The 13,055-nt window shown below is 43.1% G+C and overlaps 1 protein-coding gene across 3 annotated transcripts in view; it reads left to right on the top strand.

Moving 5' to 3' along the window:
- The window catches only part of Dcp1a (decapping mRNA 1A), a 48,097-nt gene that overhangs the window by 17,246 nt on the left and 17,796 nt on the right, over positions 1-13,055 (top strand). For all 3 annotated transcript variants that reach the window (XM_050158060.1, XM_050158062.1, XM_050158061.1), the window contains exons 4-5: positions 6,493-6,559; positions 12,309-12,447. In XM_050158060.1, the coding sequence (XP_050014017.1) occupies positions 6,493-6,559; positions 12,309-12,447 (206 nt within the window). The remainder of the gene's footprint in view (positions 1-6,492; positions 6,560-12,308; positions 12,448-13,055) is intronic.

Raw genomic sequence — 13,055 nt, 5'->3', positions numbered from 1 at the left:
AAGATTTTTATTTATTATGTATACAACTTTCTGTCTCATACCCACACGCCAGAGGAGGGCGCCAGATCTCTTTTCAGATGGTTTGGAGCCACCATGTGGTTGCTGGGAATTGAACTCAGGACCTCTGGAGGAGCAGCCAGTGCTCTTAACCTCTGAGCCATCACTCCAGCCCCGAGTTACCTTTCATTTAAGAAAAAAATTTTGAGCCAGGCGATGGTGGCATACACCTTTAATGGGAGGCAGGCGGGATCTCTGTGAAACCTTAGGAAGGAAGGAAGGAAGGAAGGAAGGAAGGAAGGAGGGAGGGAGGGAGGGAGGGAGGGAGGAAGGAAGGAAGGAAGGAAGGAAGGAAGGAAGGAAGGAAGGAAGGAAGGAAGGAAGGAAGGAAAATTTTGATAAATGGGAGCCAAATGATGACGGCACACACCTTTAATCCCAGCACTCAGGAGACAGAGGCAGGCGGCAGGCGGATCCCTGAGTTTGAGGCCAACCTTCTCTTCAGAGCAAGTTCCCAGACAGCCAGGGTGGTTACACAGAGAAAACCTGTCTCAAAGAAGAAAAAAAGAAAGGGGAAAAACTTAGCTAAATAGGAGCGTCAGTCATAGCGCTGTTGAATTTGTTCCCTAATTAATCCAGTGACCGTTTCACCGGCCTGAATCCTACTCAGAGCTCATCAAATAAGCCGAGATGCTTGCAGAGTAGCAATTTAAATCACATGATTCAAATTTTCTACCCAGTGTTCAGTAAGTAGATGATCTCACTTAACTTTGAAGATTTGGGCTCCTCTCCTACCATATTAGTGTGCTTTGTTCTGGGTGACTACTCTCGGACTGAAGGGTAAGCCACCTTTGCCACCTTCTTGAGATGCACAGCACACACTCATTTCCTAAGTGTTGGCAGCCTCCAAGTATCTCCTGTTCAAGTCAAAGGCCAGTCTGTCTTTGGCTCTGCACAGGGCCTACCAGGCTTATTCTGAAAAGATCTGTCATCAGTGTAGAGACATTTGTGTTCTTGCTAGCTGGAGCAGACTGCTTTTTATATAGCTGCAATGTTCCATTTCAGATTATTAAGGCGTATTTGAATATATTGAAAGCTGATTTTCTTGGGGTTTTTTTTTTTGCTTCCTATTATAAGAAATCTTCATATCTGTAAATCTTATTTACATGTGTCTGACTGAGTTTATATGTGTCATGTATGTATATATGTTCCCTCAGAAGTCAGAATTTGTTAGAGCCCCTGGAGGTATAAGGGTCGTAGGAACTGAATTCAGGTCCTCTGTATGAGCAATGAGCCACTGAGTCATTTCTCCAGCCCCTCTTTATATCTTTAGAACTATTTCCACTTTGGGGGTTTGGTTTTTGTTTTCACAGTAGTAGGAATTGTACTCAGAAATCTCTTTCTCTCCCCTCTCTCTTTCTCCTGCTAGGCAAGTGCTTTATCACTGAGCTATATATCTCCAGCCCAGAAATTCATAGATCTTTTTCTTTTCTTAATTCTTTGTTGTTGTTGTGTGTGCATGTGCGTGCTCACATGGGTGTGTGTGTGTGTACAATACCATATGGATAATATGGCAGAATCAGAAGACATCTAGCAGGGAGTCAGTTCTCTTCTACCATGTGAACTCCAGGGATTGGGTTAGATCAGTCCCTTACCCAAGAGCCATCTCTCCAGCCCTCAGAAGTTTTAGAACTCTTAACACTGCCACTAGAGCCCTCCTACTTTACTTGGCTGAGTAGTAAGAAAAGTACCAGCCTCCCCAGATCATCTTAGAAAATGGGTCAGGTATAATGATAAACGAGTCAGTTGCAGTAGCTCTAGAATTCTTCAAGGCTTTGGCAAGTCTCCAGATTACTTTGCATTTTCTTGATCTTGTGTGTACCCTATACAGCTTAAATAAAGCTGAGTAAAATATCAAATTATCCTAAGTAGCTCAGTCCTCATGTAGGACTCCTGAGAAATAGAACATTTTTCCCATCAGCTTATAAGTTTTTCTCAATTTTAGATAATCCAAATGCTTTTAACAGTTATTTTTTTCATTTTCCAAAGGAAAGGCCCCCAATTGGAAAGTAGGAGAAGCGCTTGTCTGGGTGTTTCCATGGAAGGGCGGCAGAGCCACATCCTGCTCCCTGCCTTTTCAGTAGCTGCCATGGCGTGTGACTGTCTGGGGACCAGCATCAAGATGTGTGGTGGCATTCATCAGCTAGTTCCCCTGATCTTGAGGAAAACTGTTTTTGAAACGGGTACAAATCATTATTTGCTGTGGCAGAATAGTACTGCCTTGCCAGAAGCCTGAGTCTGTAGGACAGTTAGTGGGGAGATTAGGTCAGGCCATCTTAGCACGGAGTGTTGGCAGCATGTGCAGGACCTTTCATTGTAGGTTCTTTAAGAGTGCTTAACTTGGGCTGAGAGACAAGGTCCTCGGTCTTGGCTATCTGTTTTTCCTCACTGGTGGCAGTGACAGGCTTGGTGGCAGCTCCCTGAGCCTTCTTGCCAGTTGCATGCACTGAGCTTTTGATATGTTGGCGGCAGACAGCACTGATTCTTGGATGCGTCTCTGAACCTCTACAGGTCTGCTTCTGGCAGAATTGAGTGTCACTCTTATCCTTTGCCCATTAAGCTATCATTCTGGCCTCCTTATCTGGGTTTCTTCTGCAAACATGCCTTTGAAAGTGTTTGCTTCTTTTTTGGCAGTTTGTCTGATAATGGACAAGTTAGAAGCAAATGTCTTGTTTCTAAATTACATTGAATTTCTTGAAAGAGGAAGAGGTAACTTAAGTGAAGATTTGCCTTAAGCTGGCAGCTCTGGTGAAATTACTCTGGTTTTCATTTTAAATTCTAATTGTTGAATTGGGATCCCTGGCCCTTTAGCCCAGAAAGAGCTTTGCTGCAGTCCACACCTGATGCACTGCGTGTTGGGAGCGCTCTGTCCGCACTGCAGCTTATGTGGCTGTAGCTGGGCTTTAGTGTTTTAGGTGTTCCGAGCCAAGGTTAGGAAGAGGGATATTTAAAGAAAGGTGATTGCCTGTAATTTCCATATATGGAATCTTTGAAAGCCTTAGTGTGATTTGCTCTGAATTAGTGGTGGGGTGAGATTCAGCTTCTAGACCCAGTAAAGTAGATAATTTGTCGTCATCTTCTCTCTAGCAAGGCTGCTCCTGTGTCCTTCCATTGAGATGTCAAAGCTAAGTTAATTTGTTAATTTGCATTATTTAAAACATTACAAAATTTCTATTCATTGACAGCACATGCAGTGTTTTGAAATTCTGTGACTAGAAGAATCACTTTAATAAAAAATGGGTCCCAGGCATGGGAAGCAGCTCTATGCCCGAGTACCATAAGGATCTGTGGGCACACGGGACTCTGAAAGTTTAGCGCAGTTTTCATGCGGTTGGAGGTTTTCCATGCCAGAACACGGAACCTTGTAAACAGAGTAGGGAAAAAATTCTTGTTCATGTTCTCCATTCATTAAGATGAAGCCATTTGCTTGCTCTGTTTAATAATATCTTAATTCACACAGCAGTAGCAGTAGAAAAATCCAGCTTAACTTTTATGAAAAATAAATTGCAGATGATCAGATGGTTTGCCATGAAGTCTTGCAGAAGGGTGGTCTCAATTCAGGATGCAGCAAATAAATAGCCTTTATCAATTGGCTTTATAGATCGATATGTTCTAATAATATCTTCACAGAGCTTATTTAATTATTTATTTAAAAGGGGTTTTTAAAAATTTGAAACAAGATCTCTTTATGTGACCCAGGTTGGCTTCAAACTTGATCTTCCTGCCTACACCTCTGGAGGCAGAGGCAGGCGGAGCAGGACAGCCAGGGCTGTAACAGAGAGAAACCCTGTCTCGAAGGTTGGGGGGGGGGGGGTCATGGGGCTGACAAAATGACTCAACATATAAAGGAACTTACTGCCAAGCCTACTGCCTAAGTTGGAGCCACAGAACCCACATAGTAGAAGGAGAGAACCAGCTCCCTGTAAGTTGTCCTCTGACCTCTACAAGCATGCTGTGATGCAGACATAAATAGATGTGAAAAAAGTTTTTTTTAGTTTTATTTTACTTCTAGTGCAGTGAGATCTAGGTGCCAGGTGTGGGTGGCAAACAGATGCTTTCGAGATGCACCAGCCTGTGTTCTAGCTATAATCCTAAAGCGAATCTTTTTCTCTGCTTTATTAATAAACCACCTAGTTGTCTTCTTAGACTCCTGTTTTCCAACCACAAAAATGCAACACAGCATGAACAGTCAAGCAAATGGTTTGTCTCTTCTTGATAAATACAACTGTAAAACCTGGAGAGAATGCAAAGCAATGAAGAACTCTGGAGGCTAGCCAGAGGAGGGTGATGGGGGTTGTGACAGACGCACAGACCAACCCAGCAGGAAGATGTCTCTCACAGTCTTAACACGATGCAAGCCTGCCTAAGCAGCAGAAGGTAGCCCAGGTGGACTTGGCCTCCCATAGATGGCATGGGACTTGTGCCAGGTTTACTAGGGAAGCCAAGCAAACCTGACAAGGATCGGAAGCTCTGCTAATAAGTGACCACCAGGGAGATGTTCTCCCTCTCCTCCAGGAAGAAGTCAGGATGGGAATGGCAGAGGGGCTTATGGCTCCATTCAGGCCTGGGACATGATTTTTAAGAAGTTTCAATGGCCTAGCAAGCCATGAGAAATGTCTGCCTTTCTGTGCAGCACTGGCTGAGAACCTTCTGAATTCCTGTTGCCAAGTGTGCTGGCACATGCCTATGATCCCAAGCACCTGGTAAATGAAGTGGGGGGATTAGGAGTTCAAGGCCAACCTGGCCATGAGAAACCTTATCTTTAAAAAAAAAAAAAAAAAAAGACAAGGGAAGAAGAAAGATGCAAAATTAACTCAAAGCTTAAACCGATGAACACAAAGAACACAGATAGTGAAGCTGGAGAGAGTGAGGGAATCACTGGGGCAGAGAGCTTGTGTGAAATACAGACAGATGTTAGCAAAGCCAACAGGAGTACTGACACAGCGAGAGCTGCACATAATGCCACATGCTTATAGTTCTTAGGATACGGGGATCCTGAGATGGGTGGATCATGAATTCCAGGAAGCGTAGGCTACAAAATGAGGCCCAATGTCAAAGAACAAAATCAGAGTTGTCTCAGGCGGGGGTGGGGGATGAGATATTGCAAATCCTGCAACTGTCTAGAAACTTGAGATTTGCATTCATAAACACTTGCTGACTTAGAAGAAATAGAATAACTCCTGAAAAGCTCAAACTATGGTACTCAACCAAGACAAAATAGATAGCTTGAATATTACTGAACCACGTTAAAGAAATTTTATTTGTAATTTACAAGTTCCTAAAAATGAAAGCCAGGCCCAGATTGTTTTTACCAGAAATTCAAAAGCATCGATACAAATGTTAGTCTCTTCCCAAGAGTAGGAAAAAAAGGAATACTTCTCAAATGTTCCTATAAGACCGCTAGTACAATAATACCAAAAGAAAGATGAAAACCTACTAGCTTGTGTATTTTTATGAACATAGACTCAAAAATCCTCTACTAAATACTAACATATCAAGTCTGTTAATACATTTAAAAAGTATGCTCAGTGCCCAAGGGAGTGCCATCCAGCATGAGAGGAAGCCAGATTAAGCCAAATTGAAAAAGTATAACAGCAGGTCTATTTGAGCAAAGTAACTCTCAGGTGGGTTCTCCAGTCTCAGAGATGAGTGCTGGAGAAGCCATACACCCGAACTAAAGCAGGGAGATTATATAGGTTGTAGGGGAGGGGTAATGACATGTTCACCACAGGCCAAGTCTGTGCCCAAATATGGTCAAAAGCGGAACACTTGGGGGGGGGGGGGAGCTGCTGGTGGCAGCATGAGAGGAAGTGGCAATAGTTGCCAAGAATGTGGAACTGGGCTTTTTGGTGCCTTTCTTTGTTAGAGATTCTGAGAGGGCAAGGTTTGGAGAGGGGCGGGGGGAGGAAAAGATGAGGCTTTCCAGATCAAGCAAGAGTGAGCTGGAGGTTCTAACCAAACACTGATATTTAGTGGCAGAGAGAAAGAGAAAAACAGAGAGAGAGTGTGTTTTACTGTGAGTGATCTAAGCATTACCAAACACTGATATTTAGTGGCTGTGTGTGTGTGTTTTACTAGGATGACCTAAGCATCACTGAGCTATCCCTGACTGATTTTTAATTTTATTTTGAGACAGCTTTAGTTGCCCGGGCTGGCCCTGGACAAGCACTCCTCCTGCCTCAACCTCCAGAGTAGCTGGGATTATAGCTGCTGTACCTCACTTGGTTTTTGTTTTTAACATCTTGAATGTTTTATCTGTCCTGGTTTTGATGGACTTCTGGGGAACAGGTTTTGTGCTTCATTTTATCCTTTTTTCCTTTAGAGGGATTACTAATAATTTGAGGATCTGATGGTAAATCCATATTATGTTTGTTGTTCATGTACTCAAACTTGAAAACTTTATGCTTATCTCTTTTTTTCTCTTTGTTTTACAAGTGTCAATATACAGTATCTGGTTTTATGACAAGAATGACTGCCACCGCATAGCAAAACTCATGGCTGAGTAAGTATATATATTCCATAGATTAATGAAAGATAAAACATTACTCTGATCCCAACATCTCTTCAGCACTAACATACTAGTTCATTTCCTTTTACTGCCAAAAGTGTGACAAAGGCAGATTTTTTTCTAAAAATTACATATAATACTACTGATCCCTGTGTATTTAAATGTCTGTTCCCTTTTCATCTGTGTTGTGTACACATTAGATTTATGTGTGTGATTGTTATCTACAAATGTAATTGTTTGATGATTTGATGTCAATACCATTTTTTCAGGATTTGAAAGTTTCCTTTGTAGCATTTATCCATTGTATCCAGTCCTACAGACGGTTCAGTTGAGCAGATACTTAGCTGTGCTTACTGCTGCCAGATTGCCTGGCAGAGAACATCAGGTACATCAGGAAACAGCCTGACCACCATATACAATGACTATGCCAGTCTAGACTGTAATGAGTGGTACTGTGTTCGGTACCTTGATACAGATCACGTATTCTGTAGATGAACTTGGTTTGAGCACAGGCTGGGTTTAACAAGTCCTGATCTACAGTTTGTTTTCCAAAAGATATTTAAAACTCATAGTCTTGAAATCTGGAAAATAATTTCCGTTGAATTAATGATCCAAAGGATGGCTTCTTGTCCTTGTGCTAGCCTGTAGAAGCCACTTCTTGAGTGACCATAGTGCAAGACTGCCCATCTGAATTCTGGGAACCCAGGACACTATAGTACTAGATGGGGTGTGGGATGATTCAGAACTAGAGGAAAGCGTGCAGTGAGCGATGTGTTCTGACATATGTTGGCATATGTCCTCTTTAGTTTTTGCTTGAATTGGCAGTGAACTCTTAGTTCTGCCAAATCCAAATTCTGTTAACTCTCTTCAAGATTTGTGACTGTGTATTTGGAGGGAAATAGTCTTGATTTTTTTAACTATGTTAATTAATCATCCTGAAAGTATAATAGCCTAGTAGCCTCAATTCTAGGCATGTTTACATGTCATTAGAAGGTACACATACAAAGTTCAAGTTATAACCCAGGACTACTGGTGTGGCCTGGTTGAATGCTTATCCACTATGTTCTGTCGTCTGCTCCGCTGTGAGCTTGCAGGACAGACCTGTTGTGCTCACTGCTGGTTGCACCTTGGAGGGCTTTGCTGCCTATGAACTGACAGTCTTACTAGAGGGAGTGTTGGCTTTCTAGAAACACTTCCTTTTAAAATACTTTTTCTGTAAAGTTATACTACTTTTCAATAATGGCATTCATAGTTTATAGAGGCAAAGATTTATTCTGCTCCTGCTTGTGGGTATGATATAGGTCAGGAGCATGGGCTAGCATGGGCAGAGGACATGCTAGCTCTGAGATCCTGGGGCCCTGCCTCATGATCTCAACCAAGGCATTTATTTGGTAGCTTGCTATTTTGTAAAGGTGGCAGGTGTATTTAAACTTTGGAATATATTAATACATTTATATTTTCTCCTGTCAATTTAGAGTATTTAGTCCCAAATGAGAGAGTCTGTCTGAGCTCTAACAACTACTGACGTTTCTTCTGAGGGCCTCGGAGGCACTCCAGATACTAACCTTAGTGGGTTTTGGAGCTGAAGACAGAAGGCCCATCTGAAAAGACAGCATTGATCCTGGAAATAGATCGGGAACTAGCAAAGGGAATTAAAGGGAGTACTTACAGCTGTCTGTGCAGCTTCCCAGTGCCGAGGGAAGGGTTGTGAGTTTACAGTCAGCCTAGATGACAGCACATCTCAGCTATGGGAGGAGGGAAACTTTGTGTCCCAAAACAGTGACGAAAGGGTGCCCAGTTGATAGTGACTTTTTGAGGGTTTGGCCTATTTATATCTGAAGAGAATGCCTCACAAATGGTGCCACTAACTGGAGAAATGACCCTGGTCACCAAAGATTGAAGAAAAAGGAGGGGGGTGGGGGACAAAAACGTCTTTCATTGTTGTCTGTCTGCCTGCATGTACCTCTGTTCTCTGTGTAGGTCGGACTATCACCCCACTGACTAATGCTACTAAAACGTTGGCATCTTGCACATTTAAACAAGTGAATTTGGGCTAAAGATGAAGGTCATTGGCAAAGATGTAGGCAGGCCCTGGGTTTAGTTTCTGGCACCAAAATAAACAAAGCAAGTCTGTCAGTTCACAGTCTGTCAGGTACAGTCCTTGAAACTTCTCTGATAGCTACAATATAATAAAAATCTTTTAACTTAAAGCTGAGAGGCCATATGGGAAATTGAGTGACTACCTAAACCTATACTAGATCTAAAATTCAGATGCAGTCTTTGGTCAAAGACAAAATTCTAAACTTAACCTTAAAACTTAGAATGTTGAAGCAAGACATGATGGCACATGCCTTTAATTCCTGCACTCAGGAGACAGAGACAGGCAGATCAGTTCCAGGACAGCCAGGACTGTTACACAGAAATTCTGTCTTGAACCTCCCCCTTCAAAAAAACAAAACAAAGAAAGAACCCTTTAACTCTTTGCTCAGAAATGACTGTATAGACTTTGGAGAGATTGTGAAAGTGTGTTTTAGTCTTGATCTTACTATCTTAGGTGCATGCTTTTGGAGTTTGAGAAGGGAGAGGAGCAAGGGTGCCTCACTTACTTTTCATTGTTGAAGAGAAACCTCATAGTGAAGACAGCTTACAGTAGAAACACATTTACTGGGGCTTAGGGCTTCTAAGGCTAGATCTGTGACATCACAGCGAGGAGCATGGGAGCAGACAGGCGTGGCACTAGAGTGCCTTTTGTTTTTGTTTAGGTTTTGTTTGGGGTCTTTGGGGTTTGGGTTTTGTTGTTTTGTTTTTGACACAGGGTCTCTGTGCTTGCTACTTTTATGTCAACTTGATAACAAGCTAGAATCATCAGAGAGGTGAGAAAATACCTAGTAAATTCAAGCTGTAGGCCATTTTCTTAATTAGGGATTGATGGGGGAGGGCCGGGCCCATTGTGGATGGGATTCTCCCTGGGTGGTCCTGGTTTGGGTTGTTCTCTTTGGGTTGTTGTTTTTTTTTTTTTTTTTTTTTTTTGGAGGGGGGACATGGTTTGGGTTGGATTTTTTTGTTTGTTTGGTTTTGGTTTTCAAAATAGGGTTTCTTTATATAGTCCTGACTGCCCTGGAATTTGCTGGTCTTGAATGCAGGAAGATCCTTCTGTCTCTGCCTCCCAAGTGCTGGGATTAAAGGCGTGCACCACACCCATCTGGTACCCGGTTCTATAAGAAAGCAGGCTGAAGCCAGGCAGTAGCTAGCAGATCCTTGTGAATTCAAGATCAGCCTGGTCTACAAGAACTAGCACTGGAACAGTCTTCAAAGCTACAGAGAAACTGTATTTCGAAAACAAAACAAAACAAAGATGCAAGGCTGAGCAAGCATTGGGGTGAGCCAGTAAGCAGCACTCCTCCATGGGCTCTGCATCAGCTCTGTCTCCAGGTTCCTGTCCTGACTTCCTTCAGTGATGAACAGTGATGTGGAAAAATAAGCACAGTAAACCCTCTTCTCCCTAGTTTGCTTTGGTCATGGTATTTTATCACAGCAATAGGAACCCTAAGATAGTCTCTCTATCTGTCCTGGCTGTCCTGGAACTTAACTATGTAACACAGGCTGTCCTCGAACTCAGAGATCCACCTTTCTCTGCCTCCCAGGTGAGTACTAGGAGTAAACATGTACACCATTATGCCCACCTGAGAGCTTACGTCTTATCTATACGCACAAGACAGGCAAACTAAGCACAGGCTAAGAATGAAACCTCGAAAAGCAGAGGCAGATGGATCTCTTGAGTTTGAGGTCTCACTGGCCTGGAACCCACCACACAAGCTAGGTTAGCTAGCCAGTGAGTCCCAGAGAAACTACCTGCCTCTAATTTCCTGCTGTGGGGTTACACATGCACCATCACTTTGTTTTGTGTATTTGTGTCTGAATGTGAGTGTACATGTATGTGTGTGCACATGTAGGTAGAAGCCAGGAGTTAATGTCAAGCAGGTGTTATCTCTATCCTCCACCTTACCTTTTGAGACAGTTTCTCACTGAACCTGTCCCTCACTGACTCAGGTAGATTGATTGGCCAGTGAATTCCAGGGTCTGGTCTGTCTTGTCTCCACTTTCCCCCCAATTAGATTCCAATTCCAAGTGCACACTGCTGCACCTGGTTTCTAAATGGGTGCTGAAGATCCCAAAGCTAATGTCTTCACAGCGAATACTTTACCAACTGAACCAGCTCCCGGCTTTTTGTTTGTTTGGTTGGTTTTGGGTTTTATTTATTTATTATTGGTTTTTTCAAGACATGGTTTCTCTGTGTAGCTTTGGAGCCTGTCCTGGAACTCGCGCTGTAGAGTAGGCTGGCCTCACAGAAGTTCCCCTACCTCTGCCTCCGGAGTGCTGGGATTAAAGGTTGTTCACCACCACCACCCGGCAGCTCCCATCTTTTTTATGTAAGTTCTGAAGCTCCAACTGGCTTGCAAAGCATGATTTGCATAGCAACTGAGCTATGTCTCTAGTCTTGCTTAGCTCTGCCATCTTTTTAAGACGCAGTATTGTTTAACCTAGTGTGAAATGATGACTGTCATTGCTGTGTCTCACATGGGAGTCTTGGGCAGGCTGTCCTAACTGACACTGAGTAATGTAGCCTTGTTTCTGTTGCTCGTGTTATTTCTGTTTCTCGTGTCCTTTCAAAATGAGCCTTTTGCTACTGAGTTGTTTGACTCATTGCCTGTGAGATCTCAATTAACACTGCCACATGGGACTTGCATTTATAAAATTTCATAGCAGGAAGGCCTAGTCATTGTAGTTTGTGACTGAAATCTGAATGTATTTTTAAATTAGTTGCATTATTAAAATTTATACAGGAAATAAAGTACCCATGTGGTCCCCATCCTGCCTTTAGTTCCTAACAATTTTACTGAAATTGCTCAGTGACTTCAAACCTTTTCTTTGGTGGAGGATGCAAGGAGGAGCAAGGGTGTTATTTAAAATGTAAGCCTGTAAAAAGAGTTGAAGACCCCAACCCTGTCCGTGGCATTCTTTTTTTTTTTTTAAGATTTATTTATTATGTATACAACATTCTGCCTCGATGTATACCCGCACGCCTGAGGAGGGCGCCAGATCTCATTACAGATGGTTATGAGCCACCATGTGGTTGCTGGGAATTGAACTCAGGACCTCTGGAAGAGCAGCCAGTGCTCTTAACCTCTGAGCCATCTCTCCAGCCCCCTGTCCGTGGCATTCTTAACTTGAGACTTTTGCCTTCGGAACATAAATGAAGAATTAAATAGTGCCAATAAAATATAATACATACCCATAACTACCCTGAGTTTGGTCACCCGTTCAGCACAGAGCCTTTTGTCTGCTTGTAGAGAATTCACCAACAGCCATTTTCAAGGCTAGTTCACAGTATCCTGCTCGGTTTTCCATGTCTTAGTAATGTCCATTCATCACTTACTCCTACTGACTTTTGAGTTACTTGTGGGAGAAAAGGAGATGCTTGAACGGATTTCTTAATGGACCCATTTTTACCAGCTCCAGAAAGGGGTTCTATTTTTGTCTATTTAAGGTAAGAGGCTGTTCACTGTTGTGACTAAGATGGTGACATGGTTAAGTCGTATATTTTCTGGAATGAGGTAACCAAGGTTCTTTATCTATTGCAAGGACAATGTCTTGTGACACTCTTACTTGGAAAGTCGACAAGAGAGTCCCAGAGTCCAGTTGTGTGAAGTGGTCTTTCTGAAACCTGTTTCTCCTCCTATAGTGTGGTAGAAGAGGAGACACGGCGATCCCAGCAGGCTGCTCGAGACAAACAGAGTCCCAGCCAAGCCAATGGCTGCAGCGACCAGAGGCCCATCGACATCCTGGAGATGCTTAGCAGAGCCAAGGATGAGTATGAGAGGGTAAGGCTCTCTGGGTGCTGACCAGGGAATACCAAAGGAGAGAGAGCATCCTGCTGGAGTCTCAGAGATGGGCAGAGTCACTCCAGAGCCCGCAGCAGTCCTCAGTTTAGAAAAGAACAGGGTCTACAAGATCAAACCTAACAGACTGAGGACAGTCCACTTCTCTCAGAGTGCGTGGTTAGGGAGGGATCACACAATTCGTTCTCTGTTCCTGTGGTCATCATAGCATTACTGTGGGAGAAAATGGTCGTGGAGGGTGGAGGCTGGTGCTCAGCGGGTATCTCAGGGAAAGCGTCACAGCGCCTCCTCACCCCTGCAGTCCTGTTCAGTGCTAGAAGACCTTGGGGATTTATGTGGATTTTTGAAAACAGTCTGGTAATTTGTGCCCCTTAATAGTAAATGGCACGTTTGTGTTCTGTAATTGAGCCCATCATTTGGAATTTTGCTCAAATGTGACACTTTTCTGAAATTCGGTGTTATCTATCTCGTTTGTTTGGAGGTGTGACTTTTTTCTCTTTTTGGGGGGGGCGTTGGGGGAGGTGATTTGGGAATATTTTGTCTCCTAGTTGTTTTTTGTTTTGGTTCCCCCCCCCCCACCGGGTCTCACT

The sequence above is a fragment of the Alexandromys fortis genome, unplaced genomic scaffold (assembly GCF_014885135.2).
Source record: "Alexandromys fortis isolate MF-2015 unplaced genomic scaffold, M_Fortis_MF-2015_v1.1 scaffold_106, whole genome shotgun sequence".
NCBI classification, from domain to species: Eukaryota; Metazoa; Chordata; class Mammalia; order Rodentia; family Cricetidae; genus Alexandromys; species Alexandromys fortis.
Note: the sequence above shows the minus strand (reverse complement) of the source record. Positions and strands in the feature narration are given on the sequence as shown.